The sequence below is a fragment of the Epinephelus moara genome, chromosome 16 (genome assembly GCF_006386435.1).
Source record: "Epinephelus moara isolate mb chromosome 16, YSFRI_EMoa_1.0, whole genome shotgun sequence".
Lineage (NCBI taxonomy): Eukaryota > Metazoa > Chordata > Actinopteri > Perciformes > Serranidae > Epinephelus > Epinephelus moara.
In genome coordinates, this window is record NC_065521.1 from 31,814,733 (window position 1) to 31,837,296 (window position 22,564).

The window sequence follows — 22,564 nt, forward strand, 5'->3', positions numbered from 1 at the left end:
CCGCACCCTCCACTCTGCCGATGCCAACCTCCTGTCCCACAGGGCCTGGGCCATCGCTGCTCCCACCCTCTGGAACTCACTCCCAAAACCCATCCGAGACTCCCCCTTTCTCTCCATATTCAAAAAGACTCACCTGTTCAACACTGCTTACAATCACTGAAAGTTTCTTCTCCTCATTTTTTATTTTTGTATCCCTGAATTTGTAAAGCATCTTTGAGTGTCATAAAAAGCGCTGTATAAGTATAATGTATTATTATTATTATTATTAAAAATGTATATCAAACCAAAGTTTGGGTCTATTCTATTCTGTTCTGTTTATGTGTGTGGTGATTACATGATGAAAGGATTTTTTCATGTCTAAGTACTGAGTCAGAGGTGTAGGTGTCAGTTTCTAAACAATCGAGTGAGGCGGCTTATCACAACACAATCTTTGTTTCCTTCCGCTTTAGTTTTACGTCGTGCGTCATGACGTCAGAGCTGGGAGGGAGACAGCGGACCGTGGGGCGGACGGGTGGACGGTACTCGGAGGAGGGGTGCCGCTCGCTGAACGCCTGTGTCAGCTCCAACAGTTTGCTATCACCCGTGTAAGTGTGAAATGTATTTTTTTTAGTCACTTTGTGTTTTTCCGGGGTAGTTTTCACCGTCATTTTGTGCCTGTGTGTGATGTGCGCTGCGTCTCCGTGTCGCGAGGAGAAGCTGTTAGAGTGTCGATGTAACGTTAGATGTTTCATCGTATTAGCAGCTCTGTACAATGACACAGTAACGGGACTGTCAACCTGAGTCCGTTAACACACTGCTGCTGCTCACTGGCAACACCGACTGACACCGAACTAACATTTCAACGATGTTTTTTAGCTTTAAAGACAGAACTTCACCTAAATGCACACGAAGAAACGTCAGTTATTACTTTAATTTGAAGGGGCGTAAAGTACGTTTTGTGTTAACGTTACTCTACTTATCAGTCCTAACGGTCGCTTTATCTCATCCCCTGTGGTGTCATCATGGCATTCATAGCATGCCGGTGTTTTGCTGCAGTAGTCGAATAAAAACTGTTGTAGACTGTTGTAGTTATGTACAACAGGTTTGTGTCATTGCTTAAATAAACAGTAAAAACATAATCCCTAGCTACTGGAAATAAGGTTATTTGCTTTCACATTATCCTGACAGCTTGCTATGGACTCAGGAGCAACATAAAAGTTGAGAGCAGCCAAGTGTGTTAATTCAGGAAACTTTCTGTTGATATGCTATGATGCTGTGATATTGATGTCTAATGATAATAGCAAGGGCCCTGCCAGTTGGTAGCAGCCTACACAAGTTTTAATAAACCCTCACCAGGGTTTATTTAAGTCTCAAATGACTAATGCAATCTGCTGGGCTGAAGGCATTTCATGGCTCGGTAAGGATGGACATCCGCAGCCTCATTAGATCTGATGCCTAGTATTCTTCACAGAGAGGCTTTTTTCCCCGCAACCTATTATTATCAGTGTCTGGGAGACAGACAGAGACATGCACACTCTCACACACAGGCAGGCAGGCAGACGCAGAGAGTACTATGTGCCAAGGAAGCATTTAGAGGATTACTGTTTCCATCTCACTTTTTCTTTTTCTTTTTTTTTTTTTGAAGACCTGTGGGCCTGATGTAGCAGGTTGTCATCTCCTCTACAATGAAGGAAATCCACTCCAGCGTCGTGATTATGGACTGAAGGTTCGTTCTCACCCACTTGCTCTACTCATCCAGTGTGATAACTGTGATAACTGTTTCCATCTCTTTCTCCAGCTCCGATCGTTTTTATAACCCGGTGGTTTTGACACTTTGCTGCATGTACAGTGTATATATACATATATATATATATATACACACACACACACACACACACACACACACACAGGGGGGTTGAAGTGTATGACATGATATATCCCACTATCTGTTCAGCATACTCTGCTAAGTGGCTGAGAGCTTGGCTGCCCCTTCAGGGCACTGCTAACGCAGCCATTCATGTCTCACTCCGACAGTCAGACCACCACGATGACGCTGCCCTCCTCCTCCTCCTCCTCCTCCTCCACCTCCACCTCCTCCTCCTCCTCCTCCTCCTCCTCCTCTCCCACTGCACTCACGTTGTGCCTTCTCCGTTAGGAGCTGAGCTTAGAATTGGAAGTCTTTGTACGAGTGCAGTGTGTTTTTGTATACGTGTGTGTGTGTGTGTGTGTGTGTTTGCGTGCACGATGCTTACAAAACAGAACTCAGTGGTCTCCAAAGATGGAGTTGCCCCCTCCTCTGACTTGTGATCGGCTTCATGTAACACTTCAGCATCGGATGTGGTGATGATGTGCTTATCCTAGATCAGATCACAAGATTAACACAGCTTGCTGTATGCTCGCTTGACTGTCACAGTCAGGGGCTAATTAATTGGCTGCGTGTACAGGAAGACAGCAATTCTTGCAACATATAGCTGGAGACAATGGATCAGAAAGATGACATCAATTGGATTGTAGTTAAAGTTAAGCATGTGATGATTTCATTTACTGCTATACACGTATGTTAAGACAAAAAGGTTTTTGTGAAGATGTTAGATACTTTTATGTGACGTCTAGTCTCCTGTAAACTGCCTGTGATCCTTTGATTGTTTATATTAAATATAATAAGGTATGTGTGTTTTTTGGCAGTGTATAATTTAGAGTTAAGAACACAGTGAGATTGTTGATTGAAATAACTTTGTGTCATGCATGAATATTCGTTCCGCATGCCAGTGTTTTCCAGAGCACTGCTGTCCCATATCGAAGTGTCATTTGTTTTTATGATCAGTGTGAAACTTCTGCTTAATTGTCTATGATATTGTATTGTTTGAATAAATAAGTTACATCTCCACTGCGTGCTCCGACTTCTCCCCATAATCAAAGACATGCATGTTTGGTACATTGGCCATAAACTGACCTCTAAACTGGCCACGGGTGTGACAGCAAATGTGGCAGTGTTTGCCAGTTTATGCGGCTGTGTTAGCCCTTTAATAGACTCTGCTGTGTCCAGGATGTACCAGACATTTCACCCAGTGCATGTTATGCAAAGGCTTTACCCCCCTCGCCTCTGAATAGGAAAAGTTATACAGAAGATGAATGAATGCATCCTTTATTTTGTGTCAGAGAGTATTTTGCCACATTTATTGAATACATTTTCACTTGTTTGGTGCCGAATGCTGGGTTGCTTCCCTCTGCTGCAGATGAAAACATTGTGTAATGTAGACAGAGACACATACTGCAAAGACCTGAGTGCAGTTCTTGGCAGTGGTACCTCTGGCAGTGTTTGCAAGTGGGAAGCTGGTTAAGGGTCGTGTTGTTTTTGCCGCACTAGAGACCTTCTGGTTGGTGAGGGCAGCTGGACGGAAGTGTGTATCGCAGGAGGCACATGGCTGTTTGTGTACATCCTGGTGTTACCAGTGGTATTGACCACAGGACACGGGACTTGGCCTCATCAAAGTGTGGATAAAAGGCACTTACAGTATCAGCATCTGAAATCTGTTAAGTTTTCTAACTTATCATGTTTATGTCCATCTGCATGGTGTGCAGTGTGTTTAAACCTGAAAAATTACAACGCTGAGGTAAAACAACCACGTCATGACAGATAGTATATAACACGTTATCTAGTGTTTTGTGAAGTTGTGATGTTCATGTGAGTAAAGTTATGGGTTGGCGGTAAATTTCGTTGTCCTTTTTTCCCCAAACTAATGACGTAAAATGTTCAATAAGGGATACAAAAGATAAGCTGTTGGTTTTTATTTTTCAGTCCTTTGAGTCTGAACAATCTCAGCATTATTCGGGCAGTGATTTGGCTCTGTTCTCTCAACCAAAGGTCAGCAGTGGCTTAAGAGGAAGTGTTGTATCTCAGAGAGGAAACACTCTTTTTCCTCTCTCTCAATGTCCCTCTCTCTGTCTCACCTTTACCCTCCTCCAGCAGGACTTTGATGCAAGGTGTCACAGTAGTGCTCTGTTTTGGGAATAACTGGACGATACCCTACATATCATGATACAGGGATTAAAAATTAATATCCCAGCGAACATGTTTACATTGAAAAGAGGATTAAGAAAACATCTATGGTCACCGGTGAAAAGACGTTCAGAAATGGTTTAAAAGTGAATGTTTTTTCACTGACCATTTGAAAACATCGATTGAACGTTTGCTTTAGACTAGGGCTGCCACACTCATCGATGACTAATCGACTATCAAAATAATTAAGTACTATAAAAGTACCCAAAAATACTCCTATTGCAGCTTCTTACGTTCAAATATTGGCAGCTTCACACACTCTCCCATGATGGTGAACTAAAACCCTTTGGCGTGAGTACGAAACAAGACATTAGATGACATAATTTTGGGGTTTGGGAGAGACAGACCGACATTTTTCAACATTTTAACACATTTTTCGATAAAATGATTAGTCGACTAATTGAAGAAATAACCGACAGGTTAGTCGACAACATAATCGTTAGCTGCAGCCCTACTTTAGACTATATTTCACTGGGATTTGCAATATTGACTTTCAACTGAGAAATGTGGTTGTCATACTTAGAAATCAATTTTGCAATCACTTAGCCAATCACATGAGCAAGCCAACATTACACACACACACACACACACACACACACACACACACACACGTGCGGTGAAAATAGTCTGGCAGCATGCTTATGTTTACTGTTGGTCCACACCGCAGCATGCTACAAGCTAGCATGCTAACACCGAGCTAGCTTGGTACAGCGGCAGTCTAGGCTGCATTGTGTGGCATGAAACAAAATTCATACTTTATAAAGTATGTAGGTAGCATGAAGACTCGGTCCGAGAGTCCCAGTGGGCCCCAAGACGTCTGTACATTTGAACTAGTCAAATCTTACAACACTGATATCTAGCTGCCGGGGGTTTAACGCTTTAAAAATGGACATCCCGCAGGCGGCTGCAGGAGATTGTTTAAATAGATCTAAAATCTAAAATATATTTCTACATTTAATCTTTAATCATCTTTCAGATCAGTATGTTTTGTGTTTTTATTTTGTAGAATCTGATGAAAAAATGTCTGATTTTTATATTTTTTATGACACAATTTCAATACTTTTATCAGTTATTATGGTTTATTGACTTACATAACCTTTTAGCTTAGGTTGTACATATTTTAGGAATATAGGGCATTTGAAGATATTCCAAGAAAAAACATCACAAAAAGCAAAAACACCAATGTAGGCATCGGTGGACCATTTCTAATACAGAGTTTAAAGGGTTAAACACAACTCAACATGGACCACTGCCACAAATCTTTGCATGTAAATTATTAATTAAAAATCATTTTTTAGGAATGTTACAACATCACGAGGCACAGTATTACAGTGCTCAAGTATTTATGGCATTGGGTCAACTTAATATAGATGCCACAGACTGAAAACGTTCTTTATCTCTGCAGCAGTCTTTTTTTTTTTTTTTTTTTTTTTTTATTGTCGATGCCATTAAGAAACATGTACAAGTAAAACATTTGGCTGTACCGTTCTGCTTATCCTGTAACTGTGGACAGACTGGGTTTATTCTCTCCAGTAGGACTGACTCCCACACTTCCAGAATGAAGGTGAAATTCCTTTATAAAAGCTGTGGTTTCTAGTGGCAACGAGCTGCCTGCTTCCTTCTGATCCCTTCCTGTTTGAAGACAGAGGCAGAAAAGAAGCAGGGGTCACACAGCGTCACAAGAGTTTGCACTTTAAAGTAGGACTGAGGTCCATTTTTTTAGTCTTTAAGGGTAGGTTCACATGGGATATTAAAAAGGTTGTAACACTGGAAGATACCCACTTGACTTGTTGAACTTGGACAGCCATCTTATATTCAGATAATATTTTGAATACATTTTCACAAAGAAGGAGGACTGTGGATTTTTGTTAATATAAAGTCACAGCGTCATGGCCTTCTGCACAAAACTGAGTGGCTATTAAAGAGGCTCTATGTGAAATTCAGAGTGTAAGAGTTGTCTGCATGGAGATGGCTAGCCGGTGGCTAGCAGCTAATTCCATAAACAGCACTACAAACCAGCAACACTGCCAGTGCTGACAGAGCTAACAGTGTTGACCAAGGGAGAACCAGAGGGTGGGCGCTAATATATTTTAAGATTATCGTGCCAGAGGGAGCATGAATGCACCACTTTGCTTGATCTTATGGGGAAGCAGATGTACACAAAACAGAGACTGACATGTTGCGACAATTTGCTGTAATGTTAAAAATGCTTTGCAATGAGAAAAACAAAAAGCAGAAGGCTAAACAAGTCTGGATGAGGAAATGGCCAGGGAGGTGTGGTTCATACAAGTTGTCTGTTTTTCAGTGAGAGCTGGAGGTGAGATTGTAGCTGTCAGATTAGTATCTGGGCAGCACAGTGGTGCAGTGGTTCGCACTGTCGCCTCAAAGCAAGAGGGTTCTGGGTTTGAACCCGCTGGCCAACTGGGGCCCTTCTGTGCAGAGTTTGCATGTTCTCCCCATGTCAGCGTGGGTTCCTCCGGGTTCTCTAGCTTCCTCCCACAGTCCAAAGACATGCAGGTTAACTGGTGACTCTAAATTGACTGTAGGTGTGAATGTGAGCGTGAATGGTTGTCTGTTTCTATGTGTCAGCCCTGTGATAGTCTGGCAACCTGTCCAGGGTGTACCCCGCCTTTTGCCTAATAGTATCTCTTAACAGTACCATGATAGCTTACGTTGATTGGCCACAATCATAACCATAATCATCCAGATTTTAAATCCTAAATATCAAACATGTTTGAAATTATCGGGGCAGCCCTGATGAGTCTGCGAGCAGTTTGGTAGGTTTAAGACTGGATCTGTAAACCTCTCACATTACCAGATAATCTGGGCCGAACATCAATACTGACCAAGGTCCAAAACCGGATCACTCCAGTTGTCGAGAGGGGTGATTCGAAAATAAATCGGCCCATACTCCTGCAGTCTGAGCCCGGCATTTTCATAACAAACTACAGAGAAGCTTGGTTTAACACACACAGAGGTAGCTCAGGAAAACATTACTCCACTTTACCTTTACACAACAAATAGTGGTTTACTGCTGTATTATTGCTCTGAATGTGGCATACAGAACCTTTATGGGTTGAGGTCAGGAGGAGGAATACCTGCTTTCACCTTAACTCCTCTCCCAGATTGTAGACTAGACATTGCTAACCCACAGCCTACGTGACGAACCCAATATCACGCTCATAGCAAAAGCTTCGAGACCTGAGCTTGGACGTGCTGATCCCCACTAACAGCCCTAGTGGGGCCGTAGGGGTGTCTGGTTACCTGAACTCAGAGATCTGACTGAGGAGTTATTTAAATAGGTGATGATGTGGATGAGTTATATCTCACTGCGTAAAGTTGTTCTCACCTGCTGGCACCACAAAGAGCCAGATGATGTCCTGTGGCCTGATAACCTGCCAGGTTTCTCTCTTCAGTCACACACACGTTGCAACGTTGCACGTTGACCCTAACACACACATTCCCTTTCCCGGTCCTTATGGCTGTGGGCCTTTAACACAATCTCTGGTATGAGATTTCAGCTGGTGTGTAGGTGGTTTCCAGCCTGTTGACAGTTGATGATGCCTTGCCAGAGCTGGTGGAATATGAGCTATGTTGGCCAAGTTTGCCTGGCCACTGTTAAACACCTATCAGGTTAATAAGTGAGGGCCAATTTGCAGTGCTTGAAATATATTACATACTCTTCTAATTCCTCCTCTTGTCCATTGGAAACCCCCCTATGACAACATCTGTCTTATAAGTAAACAGCCATAGAATGAGACCTTCAGTACCACCGCTCTCCGTCAGCTCAGACACATTAGGTCTGCGCTGAGTGTTGTTGTAGCTGTAGTCAACATGGAGCAGTGTCAGTTCCATGCATGTGGTGAATTATTCATTAGGACACTTGCTGTGGTGTTGAGCACAGATGCAGAGATGTGCCTTTAAACAAGGCTTCCCCTGTAAATGTACAGCTCCGTCCGACATGTTTAATGTGCAGCCTGATGACTCGCAGCCAGTCTCCAATTATGTTTGACTTCACTGTTGCATTCTAGATGTATTCACTGTCCAAATTTTTGCTGGGGTCTGTACCAAACAAGCTTTTTCCCTTTCGTCTGGAATATTATTTGTAGGTTGGGGCATCTCTGTAGCACCACAATGCTTCTTATATAATGGTATGTTATGACACATTTTACCTCTATCAAAAGATTGCAGCTCCTGCAGTTTGGACATTGCACTTGGTCATGTTGGGATTTCGATAATATTTCAATCAAGTGTGCAGCCCTGCCTTATACTTTCAGCCCTGTACAACCACAATAGATCAACATAATAGTTCCTGTGCGGGGATGAAATAAAATAAGTTAGGTCTCTTTGTTGCTCTGTCTTTGCAGCCTCCCACCTTGCAGACTCTGTTGGGTAGTCTTAGATGACTCAGACTGGCTTCACATCCAGTATACCACCTGTTGTTCCCTTTGTGTGAGTGAGTGTGTGTGTGTTGAATATATGTGTGCATTTTTATTTGTTGTTTGTTACCAACATTTTGTACTGCTTTTCACAGCAATATGAGTGGGGGGGTGGTAGCGAGGGATGTAGTTACAGATGGCAGTGGCTCCTGTTGCCTTAGAGATAAAATAAAATATGAAATATTATGTAACTTCCACATCCACACTTGAAGATTTTGCCTTAGTGAGGCTAGTGGTCTGCTCATATATATATTCAAGATAACAAATATTTAGTGTTTCCAGTTTAACACAGTCTCCAGTCATAGTCTTCTTGGCAGCTCTACAAGCAGACATCTTTCTTCAACTTTTGAGCACAAGTCTGGTGTCATTCAGAAAACAGATGTGTGGTTCTTTATGTCTGCATGTGTAGGAGTAAATTATGCTTTTTTTCCTGGTTGTCTTGTTCCTGGAAAGCTGAGCACAACTCTGGCACCAGGGCCTCCCTGTGGGTTTCATCTTGCACAATAGGGCGTTGTGCCTGCCTCTGTCAGGGAACTACCTGCCATTCACCTCCTCATTCAGATACACTCTGTGCAGAGCGCCCCAGCTGAACCCGACACGGCCAGGCGAAACACGCCGTGGACGGGGACACCTTTGATCCAGTCTGGTCTCTTTCACTCCCCCTGTAACCCTCTATCTCTCTTCTCTCACTTACTCACCTTCTCTGTCTGATACAAAGAGTTTTGTCTCTTATCAAACACTTTGCAGTGTGCTGAAGTCATCTCCTGCGCTGTCAGAACTGGCACAACTGTGCTATTCTCTGCCCCTCACCCCCCACTACACACACACACACACACACACAAATACAATAACGATTGTTCCTGTTTCCTGCCTATGCTGTCATTATGCAGCTGCTGAATGAGATATGGTCCAGTTTCCATCGGTCAAAGACAACACACACAAACACGCATACGTATGTACACTGTACACATATACACATTTCCACACAATATAATTCTCGCTATCTCTCTCTTTCCATTTCTGTCTTTGTCTGATAAAAAAAAACACACAAACACATATTCGTGCATGCGCTCACACACAAACATCGCTGCCAGAACTCTCTGGCCTAATTCCCCTCTTATTGATGTGTGTCTGTCAGTGAAAGAGGCGCAGCACAAAGAGCAGCGATGGGCCTGTGTGTGGCTCACAGGGAACAAAGAGTGGTCTATTCCATGCCAGCTCTCAGACTCCTCTGGAAACACTGCATGGGCTTGTTTAAGCTATGGCCATATTTTGAGTTAACCGACTGTATGTTCAGCAATGAACAACAACATGGCTGCTTCAGTGTGAAAGAGCACGGGCCAGATTGACCCCCACTTGTGTTGGTCATGCCCGGTTTGCAACTTTTTTATGTTGAGTGGAATTAAATAGAAGAATGAAGAAGAAACAGTGAGCAGGTTGTGCAGATATTTTGTCTGGACGTACTGTACTGTGGCAAAATTTGCATGAAGAGACTGTCATACTTTACACAGTACTGATAAGTAATTTATCTGGTGTTATGCTAGATTGCACATAGTCTGCTTTATCACTTGGCTGTTTGAGCTGTCACTCTCATCATTATGACTTTGGGGCTTAACCACCTTTTTAAATAATCACCTTTGATTGTCTTCTTTGTTTCAATAATGAAATGGACTTTATTTTAGTACACTTCAGTGACACATCTTCATCAATGTAACCTTTCTGCCTGAATAAAGTTGCAGCTGTTTTCTACCCAGAGAGCTAAAGTGAACATTTACAGGGAGCTGTGATATTGTAATTCGTCGCCAAATACCAGCACTTGGCAGAGCTCGTTGAAAAGAATCAAAGATATCAGGAAGTTAAGGAAAATTGTTTTTAGATGTTTATCACGATACTGAATCTTGGATCCGTCATGTGAATTCGCTTGTCACAGCCTGCAAAATGACAAATTGTGTTTGTGAGCTGTTTTTTTTTCCTCCCAGTCTGCCAGTGCCAGAGCTCTGCTGAGCTTTCACCATCTCTCTAGTTTAGCCGGCCAAAGACAATGACAGCAGGACTGGACGACTGGCAGCTGAATGGAATGAGCTTACAGAGCTAAGGACAAGGACGTATGTGTTTATGTGTGTGTATGTGTGTATTTATACGAGGGCATGAGTGAGGGTGACACAGTTCCAGAGAGGCCATTGTCCATGTGGCCGTTTGTAATTCACCTTTGACAGTATTGTGACATTTCTGAGAAACATGCTGACTCACTGCGGCCACTGATCCCAGCTGCCACTGACTCCTGTTAATCACTGATAATCGCTGATCTGTTTCTGTTGTGGATGGGGCTTAAATACAACAACATACATCCATCCACCAGCATGTTTCTGAGTTTGATCCGGGGAGAAAGTGAAGGGAGAATTTTCCCAGAGGATCAACAAGTTATCATATTTTTTTTTTTTTTTTTTTTAAATTAAAACTGTCTGAAGCAAAACTGTTAAACAGTTCAGTGTTTGAGGAAAAATGGATAGTGAACTTGAGATTGCTTGCTCTTTCACACGTTTATTTAACCTTTATTTAACCAGAAAAACCTCTTTTTCAAGAGTGTCTTGGCCAGGACAGGCAGCAACATAAGTTAGACAAACAGCATAGAACAAAAATACAGAATAAAAATTTATAGCTCTAAAACAAGCAATATAAAACGCAAAATAAGATTTCTACAAAGAAAAGTCAAAAAGTGTGTGAATATATACAAGAAATGAACCATAAAAACACAAAAAAACGGCAACTACACATGATTACCAAGACCAGCTAAGACACACTGTGACATTTACATATAGAAGATTGTGTACAAAAATCCTGCAACAGTGCTTTGAAACGGCCGAGAGGAACCAATGAGAGCAACTTTAAGTCCTTCTGCAGAAGACTCCACATGTAAGGAGCTGCATACATAAATGCTCGCTTGCCGAACTCTGTACGTACCCTTGGCACAGACAATAAAAACATGTTTTGTGAACGGAGAACATAGCCTTTGTCAATTTTTTGCTTTATGTACACACATAAGTATGCTGGAAGTAGGCCAAGAATAGCTTTGTAATCAAGAGAATGCAATTGAAAAAGTGTACGACATTGTGAGAACCCCAAATAACAGGATACAGTGATGAGTTAGTGGCTTACACTTGGTAATAAATCTCACTTCACCGTGGTACACAGAGTCCAAAGCATGCAAACCCTGGGTGGGTGCATTCATATATAATACATCCCCATAATCAAGCACAGCCAAGAATGTGTGTGTCAAACTTGAAGTAGTTTTTCCTTAAATACAGAAATCCTTCAGTAACATTTTGATGCACAGTCAGAGCACTATAATGTGGTTAAAATAAGTAATTTGGGTCAGAGCGGGACAGTCGTCATCCAAAGATTCATCTGGCGTTCTTTTGCATCATCACCTCATCAAGGTGGACCGACAAGCCTTGCTTAAATTAAACAAAGACGCAGGACCGCTCACACACACACGAGTGTACACACCAAGTCTGACAATAAACCTTTGTCCTCTAAAGGCTCCTGAAAGAGGATTTAGTTTGAATATAAAACCGTAGGCAATCAAGAAAACATCCAATCCAGCGTTGGGATCAGCCTGGGGATGAAGGAGGGGATTTATACGCACAGAGGGAGGGATGGGCACCGGGGTCGGGACAGGGCTTCAGCTTCAGGACGGGATTAACTTAGGTTTACCCCTCCACTCACCAGCTAGGAAACAACAGCACAGTGCTGCATCATAATCAATTACACCTCACTGTGACTGCCAGAAAATGCCACTAACTGTCCCAGTGTGACGGTGAATGCATGCGTATGCATATGTAATTGATTATGTTACATGTTTATGCATGACTCCTCACCTTATAAGGTCACACAGAAAGTTTATATCACAGTAATCTTATTAAACTATATACTGTTGATACCTGCAAACATTTGTTGTTTTTTATTTATTCCAGCAGGAAGGAAGGAAGGAAGGAAGGAAGGAAGGAAAGGAAACATCTAAATCAGATTAAGTCAATAAAGGAACGCCTACTCAGTCATGTTAAATAGAAATGATTGCACTGAACTTGAATTTTTTATATATATATTTATTTTTTTTTATTATTCTCAGGTACTACAAGCAGATTTTCTTCATATATTTTATGATAATGTCCTGTCGTTTTTTTCATCATGATGAATTGTTTTTCTACTGAAGAAATGATTAAAATATGGAGTCATTGTACAGCTGCTGCCAGTAAAAACACCAAGTTGAAGCTGTGCTATTATGAGTATGAAAGGCCGTGCTAATGGTCGACAGCACAGTGTCTTAATAGCCACAGGCAGCAGCCCACTAGCAGGTGACTGAACCTGTTCAACACCTGCTCTCTGTCTCTCTGACAACCAGCAGTCACCATATTTGCACCCAGCACATCCGTATCTGAAGAAAAAAACAAGATGAGGTTTAAGATTAGCTTGTGGAGAAACCAAAAGCTGCTGTGTGAATGTGTTCGTATGCATGAATACGCCTTTTCTTGGCAGTGACAGTGTGGCCATTGTGAAAGCTATATGCTACCTGTGTGTAGCTTCATGCTCGTTCTGCTCCTGCATCTCGACATAGTGTTGGGCTGAACAGCTGATTGTATTCACAGCGAATGTGAACGAAGCCTGTCACAGCTTCCTTTGCATAGATTACATTCTTGCAGTTATGAGAAGTGTGTGTGTGTGTATGTGAGTGTGTGCTCCTGTCTGTCCAACTTTGTGTTACTCTTCATGACCTGACAGTGCAGCTGAAGGAATATAGTTTGAGTATGTAGCCGTCCCTCCCCAGGGCTCTGGATGTTCCTGCCTGTCGCTTGTTTTGCTGCTCTCAATGGGAGCAGCTATTGATGCTGCAGGGAGGCTCAGGCTGCCTGCCTGTCTGACTGTGGGTCTATCTCTGAGGTGATCACTGTTCCACCAATAAGGTTCCTTCTCGAGGAAGACAGCTCGTATGTTATCAGGTGTCCACTCTGTTGGTTTTGTAACCGACTTAAATTCAGCGAGGCAGTGTACGAGGCTGCAGGAGGCGTTCATGTACTACGTTCTGTTTGTGACTGTGTTGTTTCTAGTGCGGAAACCAACGTGGCTCGATAGCGCCACAGGATAAGAAAGGGATGCCTTTGGGGATACTAAATGAGCCCCTGAGGGAACAAATGAACAAAGTTGTGTCACACAATATCGTGCATGTTCTGATCCTTATGCCCAGTGTTTGCAGCTCAGTGAAAATAATTATTGATTGCAAACAGAATGATAGATGATATGCCTGATTGTTTGTGAATCTTGAGGTCAGTGAGTACACTCAAGATTGAAGTTCTGAATGTTAAAAATGACTCTGTTTTTCTTTCTCTGGCCTCCCTCCATCCATCCTCCTCCCTCACAGGTAATGCACAAGAGTGAGTCACGCTAGGCTGACAGTTGGGCTGATGGTAGGTGGGTTTTTCTTCTTTTCATGCGAGTCATTATCTCTTCTCCTCTCTCACCCCTCTATCTTTTCTCTGCATCCTTTTCCTCGTGTGCCTTTCTGACTCCATCCCCCCTCCGGGCTGTTGTTTGTTTTCTTAGCCTGCACGTACCTGCTTACTTTTGAATTCATTTATGCTTCGTTTTGTGATTGTTGCATCATGCTAGCAAACCTGGGTCCAGCTTGTTTTGCTTTATTACTTTGTATTTGCTCATGAAACACTGGCCTGTTTGAATGTAGAGTGATTGAGAGGCCTGGCACAGCTGTCACGGAGGCAGCCTGTCTGATACCAACTCCTACTGACAATGCAGTGTTTATCCTGTATTGTACTTCAATTACAATCACATATTGGTTTTCAATGCAGATTAACGCTGTCCAACCTGCAGACTGTAGAACTCCAGTCTGATTACTGTGCGTTCACACTTTCTATCATTTGCATGAAATTTAAAAGATGCAAATGGTCATGAGTTAAAATGAAAATTAGTGATTTCATGTCAGTGGATCTAGGCAACATTCCAGCCTCTCATAATCCATCTCCTCTCTCTCTGTGCTAGACCAGCATGGCTACTTGTTCCTGAATCAAAGATGCATGCTCCCTTTTTGGATTCATCCCTCTGACCACCACTGAGCCGATTCATCCCTCCATCAGACAGTCCCATCTCCACTTCCACTATACTCTACTGTTCTCTAGTCTTCCCTCCTTCAGTCATTGTCCTGCTCTGACCCTCTGCATGTCTTACAGATTGAGAGGGAAATATTAGCTGACTGTTTGATAGGACAATTCCTCCCCGCTATTCATGAGAAGTCAGGAGGGCCACATGCAGCAGGGGGATGACAGTCAAAGGGAGTCGGAGGGGGTGGGCCCCATTTCAGGTCATGGAGCTAGAAGAAGTGCGGGGGGCCCAGGGCTGAAGAGGGCCTCATCCCAGTCAGAACACCCCTCGTTAAGTAAGATGAGCCAAAACGCCAGGGAGAACATGGGGGTTCTTGGCCAGGGACTGAAACAGCTGTTCCAGCAGCAGCGTAAACGCCTCTCCCTCTCGCGCTCCGCCATCCCTTCCTCATCTTCTTCTTCGTCTTCCTCTGTAGTGTCAGCAGGTGGCACCTCCCCCTCCGCCCCTGAGGATGCCTCGGGGCCCTGCTGTCCTGAATCTGACCACCTCTCTGCTCCTGTGGTTCCCTCTGCAGCTGGCCAGGGCTCAGCCGCTGCGTGCATGATGAGGCGCGGGACGAGCCTGCAGAGCCGCCGCAGTAAAGGCTCGGGATCTCACAGCGGAGACCGCGATCCTCTCCTGAGAGGTAGCCCCCAGGCCCCGCACCGCCGCAACACCCATGATCCACAGCAGCACACCAGCCGTCCACGCTCCTCCTCTACCACCGACACAACGCCCAGCAGCCCCACACCTGGATACACTGGAGGCGATGTGGTGCTGTCGTCAGGGTACCAGTCCACGGAGGAGACGGACAGGGTAAGGAACAGCAGTTATGTGATATATTATCACTGTACAGGTTGATCTATGTCTCTTTCACCCTTTTACTGGTGTCAGGCCGTGTTTGTCAACGAACTGTCAATCAAAAGCTGAGGTTCACCTTGTTGCTGATGTGACATTTCCCAACATATTAGCTGTAAGTGTTCGGGGAAGGGCTGCTGCTGCTGCTGTCTGTCAGACGACTATGGGGCCGCTTGCTTACAAATGAGACACAAGACACATGCCTGCACATACATATAATACACAACAGTGGAGCCAGTGTAAAGGATGGGTTCACAACTTTTTAAGTCTATCTTAAAACAGGTTTTCCTTGCTTTAATCATTACTCATGTTCATACCGACCATTAATAGATACCTTTATAATACACTCATAATGTAAGTGATGGGGTTCAAAATCTACAGTCCTTGTTCTGTGCAGACATTCATTCCAAAGTTTATCTGAAGCTAATATGAGGCTTCATTAGTCTGAGTATGCCAAATCAAAGTAAGTCTTTTTAATACCAGATTCCATCTTTTTGTTACCATCCCAGAATAAACAGATGGACACCTGACAATGGTTTTAAGGCAGACTTGCAAAGTTGTTAATCTATCCTTTAAAAGCGAATGTTTTGTTCCTACACTTACAGTAAATGCTGCAGTACTCTGCTTGGTTAATCGTCTGTTTTGTAGTACTCTCGTTAGGGATGTCCCAATCTAATCTCAAAGATCAGTATCGGGGCCCAAACACTGAAGGATACTCTCTTAAAGTGGGAGTGAAATTCCCTTGAAGCAGCAGCAAGGGATTAAAAAAAACTTGATTGGGACATCCCTAACTTATGTAGTTTGACATTTAATGGTATTGGTAATGGGTTTATGAAAAGCTCTGCCTTCCTTTCTAGGAGCACAGTGTTTCGCTCTGTGTGTGTGTGTGGTGTGTGGTGTGTGTGTTGGGAGATATTGGTTTGTAATAACCTCACTGCCCTTTTACCACAAGTTCTGATTTTAAACCACCTTACCACCAGACTTCAGTTAGTTCAGTCTGCCACCAGAGGTCACTGTCAGATCAGCTAACCCGCTGTGAGCCGCTCTGGGCTTGGTTCATGTGGAGGTTGTGTTTGCATTGTGAGCTCATGTTTGTTGAAGACTAGACTGGTCTTTGGGTTAATGAAATAAGCCGTGCCAAGGACTCAGTATCAGTGTGTTACACATGGAGTGATGGTTGGCTCTCAGTCTAGCAGTGAGCAGGAAGTCTAGACCAGTAGGCGTTGGTATCCAAGTTAACCGACAGCCTCAGTCTGTGAGCTTAATTTAAAGATACTCTTTTCCCTTCATCCACAAAATCAAGAGCCCTTCAGTCCTGTGTGAGTGACCTCACCTGAGATGATGGGGCAGAGCTGAGAGCCAGACATCTGTGCTCCATTAGCCCTGCTGCTGTGATAGACGACCATCAGCCTCTCTGTGGTCTGCCACTCGCCCTTGGCAGAGATGATAACCTGTCTCGCTCCTCTCGAGCTAACAACACACAGCCCCGTCTCTGCAAGGCAACACAGCAATGTCATTCAGGTCATCCAAGCAGTCGCCGTGGTTACCCCCCGAAACTTGCAGCAAGCTGCCTAGATCTACGCCCTGCTTGAGTTGCCATAGTAACAGCGTGGTCGACCTTGGAGGTGTGTGACATCCTGCTGTTAGTGGAGGTCGATGGTTGCATAGCTTGTCTAAATTTGAGTGTATATCTTTTTTTTTTTTTTTTTTTTTTTCTTTTTCCATTTCCTTTATTTTTCTCAGCAGTTTTCCCCCCTCTGCGCCCCCCACGCCTTTTCTTCCTCTTTCTCTCTCCTTCCTTCCCTGTCCCCCTCCCTGTGTCCCTGGAGAGAGTTCGTATAGACAGTCAGCTGGTCCCTCCTCCTCCTCCTCCTCCTTTACCACCACCTCCTCATCACCCCACCCTTCAGCTCATTGACAGGAAGCAGGAGGCAACCTTGCCTCGTCCTAGACGAGTGAGAGCTGAGCAGTGGGTGTGTGTGATATATGTTGTGTGAATGTGGTAGAAGAGGATGTGGAGGGGTGTGTATATGTGTGACTAGCTCACCTTTTTTTTCTGTATGTGTGTGTGTGTGCTGAAAATCATTTGTGCACTGACAGCCATGTAGTGAGAGCATCTTGTGTGAGTGAGAGTCTGTAGGAGACAGAGCTCAGGGGATCACTGTGAATATGAGTAGAGGGCAACACAGCTGAGCTGTCTTTATCTCCGCTTGCTCTCCCTCCCTCCCTCTTTCTCTTTCTCTCTCCTCACTTGTGTTTGCATAGTAGACGAAAGCGGCGTGGACTAGAAATGTGTGTGCTCGTGGATGTTTGGAGAGGAGGGTAGCGTGTGTACCCCCTGCATGTGTGTGTGTGTGAATGTAAAGTGTACTATGTGAGGCGCTGTGTACTTTGGAGGGATATCAGTGGAGAAGAGTAGAACAGGGGTTCCAGCTGTGGGTACCTCAGTCAGTCAGGATGGTGCAGCGCTTCAGTCTTCGTAGACAGTACTCCAAGGTAAGCTTAAACTCACAAGCTTGTTTATTCATTAAAACCATGTGTGTGTGTTCCCGTCTCCACGCTGACGCTCCATTCATGGCCAAAGGCACAGTTGTCTCAAATCTTTGCTGCTGGCAAAAGCTTGTCTGGTTGTTTTGCATATCTTTTTCCTTCTTCCTGTCTTACAGCTATTTGGTACTGTGTCAGGAGTTTTTGTTTTGGGCTGTTTGAACAGTGTTTTGTTTAGGACGGCAGTCAAAATAGTAATGATTGACTCCTTTTTGTACACATATCAGCCAATTGACAACTGAGGGGAAAGCATTGTTTGCACAGTTCTTACATATCAACTGTTTTATTTTATTTTTAGGCATACAGAGATTTTCCTCTGAGTTTTTATTCACTTTTAAGTAGTTGGATCCATACAGTAACTTGAGTGGTCCGTCTTTGCACTTTATCTTAACTCTTGTTAAACAGTAACTCGTGCAACAGCAGCAGATCAGTCGGAGCTGTTTCCAGGGGATGTAATTATTGGTAAACACTAAGGTTGATTATTGCTGATTGGGGAGCATTTATGATTCATTATCAAAAGGCTAGATTACTGTGCTCTAAAACCGTCCGTGAGCTTGATATATCTATCCCCAGGTGGTAGTGTTGAAGAGAGTAGAGGGGCTGTGTTAAAACTCAGCATTAGGTCCGTTAAAAGCCTGCTGTTCTGCAGCTGGTGCTCAGCCTGTGGGATTAATTACAATTAGCTGCTGATTAATTGATTGACTGACTACACCCTCCCTGTTCATCTGTAGCTCGGTGTAATGGTGCTGTTGGATGTTTATAAGCCTGGAAGCATCAACACACACGTGCACGAATGCGCACTTGGGCAAACAGAAGCACACTCTCACTTTCAGACTGGAAGGCCTGAGCCCAGACTGATGGACTGATTTAGTCTCTCCTCTTTTCTCGGAGGGACGGAGAGATAAAACAGGAGTGAAAACAGATAGAGGAAGCGAAGGGCTGCAAGGTGCAAAACGTTTAGTGTTAGGATGGAAAACTTTTTTTAGACAGGAGATGGAGAAAGAACCAGGGAGGAGGCTCTAGTGGGAAATGAGCTACTGAATTGAGATGAAACAGAAGCCGAGCCTTGAGGCTAGTCCTCTTACGCCACAGAATTTTTGTGTAAGAGAGAGACTGGGGCTGTGTTTGTCTTTGGAGAACATAACCTCCTTCAGGGCCCGTCTGCAAAAGTTCACTGACCTTGTGTAGATGACCCTGTGTCTTTCCCCCAGGCCACATCTCCACATGTCCACCTGTCTTCCTGCTCATCCTTTGTCTCCCTTTGTCTATCACAATAGTTTGGTTTCTATGTCAGAGATAGCAGCCAATGTTCTCCTGCTATAATCCCTGACCATCCCAAAACAAAATGCCTCATATTTAAACAATTCAGAGGAGTAACATCCAGTCGATGGTGAATCATGCAGACTAAAACGTAAAATACTCTCAGCACTGTGGTTTGATATTACCTTATGTGGTGCAACACAGTTTCACATTTTAACATGTCAGAGTTCCGTTATCCTTTTTTAAGCCGCAGTCACATAATTCTAACTTCTTAACATTAACTCATTTCATTGAGTGACATAGATTTAAGACACAGATAAAAATCTAAGAAACAGGTTATTCTGTACAGAATGTGAAGAGACAAAGTACTGAATCATATGAAAGAGTGTCTGGGGATTTGTATCCTTAAGAGCCCAAAGTTAATTTTATCGTGTTATTCCCGTAATGTACTGGGGTTAAATCAAATCAAGGCAAATATATCATGTATGGGTTTTGTGCCATTAATCAGGCTAGCCCTTAGGGAATTTAGAAGTTTAAATATACCAGCGTTTAAAGACTGGTTAGATTTATTTGTTCAAGCAGTGTCATATGTGTTTACATTATTAAAAAGAACCAAGAAAAATGTTATATTACATCTTAATGTAACAAATTTAATGTAATTAATCTGCACAGTAAACTTCGTATGTTTGTGATGGCCCTTGGATTTAATCACTGACTGTATGTAAAGATGAATGGCATGACCACTCCCCAAAAGTGAAGCCAAAACATTTTGATCACCCCCTGTTGGCTGGCTGCAGTATAGGTCATAAGCCCCGCCCCCTCCATTTTAGCAAATGGGACGTGGGCCAAACAAAAACAATTCACAAGTTTTTTCTCAAAGATGGTTTCTGTTCTGATAGCTAGTTCTGATATATGTTAGTTTTCCTTAGTCTGATAAGTATGATTTTCAATTATTTATTTGATGCCAGCAAAGGGGCGTGTGATGTTATGATGTGTTACTTGCAGTGTGTGTCGGTCGGTGTGCTCATGATCATACCCAAACTGGATACCACGCCACCACTTCCTCATCACTGCTGCACAGATTCTGGCTCCAAATGACATCATAAGTGCAAGATGGCAGTGCTCGTTTCCAGGATATTTTGGCTTCATTTTTGTACAGTGGGAGGAAGTGGAGACGCTAGGAGTGGGAATCACCAAAGTAACCTTTAAGTAACGATACAGTATTATCGCAATTTTCAGTATGTTGCAATAAGCTGAGTATTGCGATAAACTATGTTGCAATGAAAAGGTCTGTAGGTTTGTTGAAGAAATTTTAAGGTAGATTAAATAACCTCATTGCATTAACAGGGCCTCAAACTCCACATTAAAAAAAGGATTTGAGAGCTTTAATACAAAGAGGTTTTCTTCCATCTCCTACAGTTTCCAACTGTTTGTGGGATTTGTTTTTGTATTGTCAGATTTAAATCATGTACTTATAATACACTTAATGGCTTCCATTAATAGGATTTGTAACAGGCAGAATTATTGCCTGCATTTTTTGACAACACAGACTGGATGTGGTCCACTTTTGTAATTCCACCGGTGCTGTCCTGTAATAGAGCAGTAAGGAGAAGTGTCAGTGGGAGGCGCCGAGCATCACCTGGTCCCCTGAGGCTTGTTCTGTCCCTGCTAGTTTAACATCCTCATCATTGCTCTCTCATTGTCTCTCGCCTCCCCCAGGCTACCGGCTGTGTGTTGATGAAAGCGTTTCTGCCCTTTGCAGCAGGACACCGCTGCTCGTCCTGAAACTAAGTTAGTGACATTGAGTCATTTGAAAAGCTGCAGAAGACAAACACAGGGGTATTGTTAGGTCACATTCACGTCTATACAGCCAGGCCTGCAGATGCATATGATAACTATCAAGTCCTATCAAAGCACTGCCACAGCAGATTGCCCTCTGGTTACAATAAACACAGCCACAGAAGCACGCAGTCAAACCTGTGTATAATCAAACAACTGAGTTTCGATTGACTTTCAGCAGAGCGAGAGAGAGAGAGAGAGAGAGAGAGAGAGAGAGAGAGAGAGAGAGAGAGAGAGAGACGGCCATGGGGATGATAAAGCATGTGCTCTTAGTCCACACTGGAGGTGATGTCACCCCTCTGCTGTGTTTGCCAACTACCAGCCCGTAGCAAATTGTTTTTCAGGCACCGTGCGTGTGTGAGTTGCTGTTGTCAGTGCTCCAACATAACTCTCTGTGGTTCAGAGTTGTTGACATTATCTGTGAGACCTTATTACGGTATTACAGTCCGACGAGGAAGCAGCGTAAAGCCGCTAATGGTTTTGGCAGATCTGTGGCTTGTAGTTTTTTTACTGCCTTTTGGAGAAAGACCCCAAAAATGTTCTTTTTCAAATGTGTTAATCTCCCCTCTCTGCTGTGTAATCATTCCTCCTCTCCTGTCCTTGCTGTCTTATCCAGCCTTTAGTCATTTTCCCTCCCTGTCTTCTCTCACCAGTCTCCCATCACTCATCTCAGACAAACAAAATACTCCTTTCTTTCGTTCATCTTTTTTATGACAAGTGTAAATATTGTCTGGCCTACTTTTCTCTTGTCCACTAGATTAGCTGTGGTGTATTTGTCTGTTAGACATTGTATTCTATAGTGTGGGTGTACAGTATGTGTGGGAAGGAGACAATCATTGATCAGGAGAACAAACACCATTATCGACTGTGAATTAAACACAATGGATCTCCTGTTCTGGCTTTTTAGCCTCTCCTGTTCTCTGCTCTATCCTTACATTACTTGGACCATGGCTTTTCTGCCAAAAGCTCAGGTGTCCTCTTGCACTGTTTTTATTTGTATATTATACACGCATTGGCCACTTTATAAGGTGCACCTCGCTAGTACTTCAGAACTGCCTTAATTCTTGGTGGCATAGATTTAACAAGGTGCTGGAAACATTCCTCAGAGATTCTGATCCATATTGACATGACAGCATCACACAGTTGCTGCTGATTTGTCAGCTGCACATCCATGATGTGAATCTCCCATTCCACCACATCCCAAAGGTGCTCTATAGGACTGAGATCTGGTGACTGTGGAGGTCATTGGAGTACAGTGAACTCATTGTCATGTTCAAGAAACCAGTTTGAGATGATTTGAGCTTTGTGACGTGGTGCGTTATCCTGCTGGAAGTAGCCATCAGAAGATGGGTACACTGTGGTCATAAAGGGATGGACACGGTCAGCAACAATATTCAGGTAGGCTGTGGTGTTTAAACCATGCTCAGTTGGT

General features: G+C 43.4%; 1 protein-coding gene across 8 annotated transcripts in view; it reads left to right on the top strand.

Moving 5' to 3' along the window:
- The first annotated feature begins 449 nt into the window (after positions 1 to 449).
- tmcc1a (transmembrane and coiled-coil domain family 1a) overlaps positions 450 to 22,564 on the top strand; it is a 51,550-nt gene continuing 29,435 nt past the window's right edge. The window contains exons 1-4 of one of the 8 annotated variants that reach the window (XM_050065096.1): positions 450 to 584; positions 1,625 to 1,705; positions 13,895 to 13,944; positions 14,530 to 15,444. In XM_050065096.1, coding sequence (XP_049921053.1) covers positions 14,773 to 15,444 — 672 coding nt within the window. In that variant the 5' untranslated portion in view covers positions 450 to 584; positions 1,625 to 1,705; positions 13,895 to 13,944; positions 14,530 to 14,772. Of the gene's footprint in view, positions 585 to 1,624; positions 1,706 to 13,894; positions 13,945 to 14,529; positions 15,445 to 17,406; positions 17,983 to 22,564 lie in introns of those variants that run through there. The other 7 variants (XM_050065097.1, XM_050065099.1, XM_050065095.1 and 4 more) reach the window with 7 other exon arrangements.